Genomic DNA, 3,759 nt, shown 5'->3' on the forward strand with positions numbered 1-3,759 from the left:
GGTAGCTCTTAGATGATAGAAGACTTTGGTCAAGCCAAAAGGTAATATATTCTTTGATAAAAGCTAGACATAAAACACCAAATGCAGCACATAAAAATTAATAGCAAGACCACCACTATTTTAGGCTATTTCCGGAACTGAGCTTAAAAGATACTGATCATCTTATCCAAAAGATTACAATTTGTAAGTGTAGATATAATTGTTGGCAGTGACAACAGTGAGAAATTCATAAGCTATAATGCACATTTTCAAAACTGTTTAATAACTTAAAATATAGAGTGAAAAGGTTGAACATCAAGTGGCTAAGAAGTCTGAAGGACGCTTGAATTATGCAGGACACGTCATCTGTGACATGACTATTTGCTGCTAAACTTGTGACCAGAACATTTTCTGAGAATGCACAATAATATAGAAATGGAAAGCATATTGATTTTAATTATTTAGTTCCTTTACACTCTAACAGTAAAATATTAATAGTATTGATTTTTTTATAAGTAAATCAATATAATTAAACTTTTACTGATAGTAGTGTAAAGCTGTAAAAGTGTAATAGTATTGATGACACAGATGCCCTAACATATATCCCAAAAATCATTGATGGAGAACTTTTAAAGGGCAGTAAATACCTGATCTAGGTTCTGCAATTCATCCAAACCAAATGTATAGTATGAAATGAAAGGTCTTAGAGCCTGAAAGATATGAACCAAGATTATAAGAAAGATCAGTATCTGTGAGAAAAAGAATCTCCGTTTATTATCACTAAAACCGATCATTATCAATTTCAGTTCCCACACAGATGTCTCTCCTTGAGCACTATTGTGTATGGGAAAGCTGAAGATTTCTCACATTAAAATACAGTTTTTGGTCTAATAACAGCAGTGAAAGAGGCTTGTGTGCAAGAAATGAGGAACTCTGCTAAAGTGAACTATTAAAATCCATGTTTTGCCCATTCAATATATGTGATTATTTGAGAGAAGCAAATTATAGCTCAAAAGGGGAGAGAGAGAGAGACAAACAAATCTATACAACTATCTAAGTTCCATGCTTTGCCTATGGCACTAAAACAGAGATCTAAGTTCGACTTCCTTCTCTATCAGATCCCTTGCATGCAGATTTCTTTCCTTGATTTTCAACTAATCACATTATAATATCCAATCCAAAATCTGCCCTGGGACCTAAAATGAGTTCTTTGATATTTAGAACCGACCCTAAGCTCTTCTTTTGATCTACTAGATGGATTTCTGAATGAATGTATCTTTTCTTTTTTCACAGGAGTATTTTGAAAAAAAAAGGGGGGGGTTGGTGGAAGGGGAGAGAGATGCCATTTGGTATAAAGGCAATTAGCCTTTGATAGGACATTTCTAAAACCGTCACTTCCTCACACATCAGACCTTGTCTCAAATCCCCTCTAATTTTCAAAATATAGCAATTTCACCTACTCCCTTTTTTTCCCCTGATTATGTAAAAAATTTATTTGAAAGAGGTGTACAACTAATCTGCTTAAAAATATGCAAAAGAAGAGTTTAAATAATTTCATCCTGATTTTTGTGGTGCCCTCAAAAATGATACAATGATGTTTATGATGTGAATCAGCATAAATAGAACAGCCCATAGACACAAATTAATGGGAATTATAAACTTTAAGATTGGGTGAAGCTGTTTGTCAGGGTTCCAAACTGTTTATGAAAATACAGGGGGTGACGATTACAAGAATGAACATATATGAAGCAAATACTTAACATGTTTTATAAGAAACAAGAGAGAAAGCACATTTGTCACTAAGAGGAAATACATTAAGGTGTATTTTGTCAAAAAGAATGTAACATGGGTTTATTTCTATTCCATCAGATGCTATATATAACCATCCTTGAAAAAGAAAACAAAAGGATCGCCTATTTGTCCCTTTTTTTTAATAACTCAAGTTAAAATTACCTGAGAAGCAGCAAGCCACTGAATTATGGTCTTCAGCTCCGGATCTCCTCCAAAAGCACCACAGCCCCAATTCCCAGTCACAATCCCAATATTGTTATCTTCATGGCCCAGACTCTCACAACCCTTCTCCTCATAATTTCTGATCACTTGATTTACAGATTTTTCTTCAGTTGTTTCATCAGAAGTTGAGGCATTATCATGTGACTGTCAAAAAGCAGAAGAGCAATAATCAAGCAAGCTAATTGATAGCAGATGCAACAACCAATTCTAACATGCACGAATGAGTTCAAACCACGCTAGGCTAATAATAACTTTAAATGCTTTCAGATCAGCTACAAACGTTAGCAATGAGAATACCACAGAAACTTGCAGAAGTGACTTAATAACAAAATCCAACCACTAGAAAAGAAGTCATAGAGAAACTCGCACCAAAAGATTACTCCTGGACCTGCTGATGGGGTCTTCTATGTTTTGATCAAGCTGAGCTCTAGAACATCCATTCTCTGGAAACAGTCTCTTGTACTGCTGATATTTAGATTGAGCAAAAAAGCCACAGAATGCCTTGTTTATCTCCCTTCCAAAACAAACAAATTGGAATAATAACATTTTCTGATAAAGAAAATATATACAAAGAGGAAAAAATCTAAGAGAACTCCTATGCTATGAGATTGCATATTAACATTAATCTATTATAAAGGGAAACCATCCCACTAATGTCAAGAGTAATGATCCATATCCCAACAACACATTAATCTAATGGGTTGGGTTGGGTATAGAAAAATGTGTTTGTGGTCTGTAAAATGTTAACGATTGACCCTTACAGTGGATAGGCACCATGAAAGCAGTGCCTTTCGATTACCGAGACTGTGGGGTTTCCCTGATAGAGAGTGAAACTGAAAGTAAAGAGTGAAAACTCTTTGGCTTCTGGTTCTACTTACTTGGAGCCCTGTTCTGAATTAAAATTGAATCGAGGCAACCGAAAAAAAAAAAAAAAAAAAAAAAAAAAAAAAAAAAAAAAAAAAAAAAAAAAAAAAAAAAAAATGGTGATTACGTGGATAAAAAAAGAGTGAACTGTTTTGGAAGACGTAAAACCAGGATCATTGCTATAGATGCATTATGCAGTCCAAGATGAGACAGTACAAACAAGAGTCCTCCTAAGGTATGATAATTATTTCTTCTAGCACCACTGGAACAAACATAATTCATGGGAATGCAAAATAGGTTTATTTGGAGAACAATGATGTGAAATCTTAATCATGTCTACCATCATGCCTGTTTGAGCCAAGTGGACCACCACACTACTCAGCTGAGTCAGCTCAGCTTGTTTACTCCTTTTAAGGGGCAAGCTTTTAGGTTATATTATTATTATTTATTATTTTTTTATGAGGGGGGGGGGGAATTTCATACCTGTCATACCCATGAAATTAGTTTTACAATCTTGTTTTGCTTCTAGGATTTTGGGCTTGTAAAATGACAATACTTAAATTTGGAGTTCAATTTGGCGAGTACTAGGAAAGAAAGAGACCTATTAAACAAAGCATTAGCCGAGAAAGAGCAAGTTTATTTAAATTTAGGAGAGAAGGAAGAAGATGTTTTCTGAGAGTTATGTATAAAATTTGATAATTACTGGATACTTTTGCGAATGTGAGTCTAGCTTCACTGAGCTTATAGGATGACAAATAATTGAAACAAGATGATGATTACTAAGGCTTATAAAAAAAAAAGATGATGATTACTAAGTGCTAGCCTGCTAGGCTAGAAAAAGACTTGAGTAATGCCAGTTGACGATAGAATGAAAAATTATTTGGATGAGATGGATTGACTGTT

At 34.3% G+C, this 3,759-nt stretch overlaps 1 protein-coding gene across 1 annotated transcript; it reads right to left on the minus strand.

The window, feature by feature from the left end:
- Nucleotides 1-48: 48 nt before the first annotated feature.
- LOC136066021 (poly(ADP-ribose) glycohydrolase 1-like) lies at nt 49-2,969 on the minus strand. Its single transcript, XM_065769884.1, has 3 exons — nt 2,362-2,969; nt 1,933-2,136; nt 49-689 (listed from the first exon to the last, which is right to left on the minus strand). Exons 1-3 carry the CDS (start codon nt 2,536-2,538, stop codon nt 609-611), a joined length of 462 nt encoding a protein of 153 aa, XP_065625956.1. The 5' UTR covers nt 2,539-2,969; the 3' UTR covers nt 49-608.
- Between the last annotated feature and the right edge of the window lie 790 nt (nt 2,970-3,759).

The sequence above is a fragment of the Quercus suber genome, unplaced genomic scaffold, assembly GCF_002906115.3.
Source record: "Quercus suber isolate HL8 unplaced genomic scaffold, Cork oak 2.0 scaffold_1603, whole genome shotgun sequence".
Classification (NCBI taxonomy): domain Eukaryota; kingdom Viridiplantae; phylum Streptophyta; class Magnoliopsida; order Fagales; family Fagaceae; genus Quercus; species Quercus suber.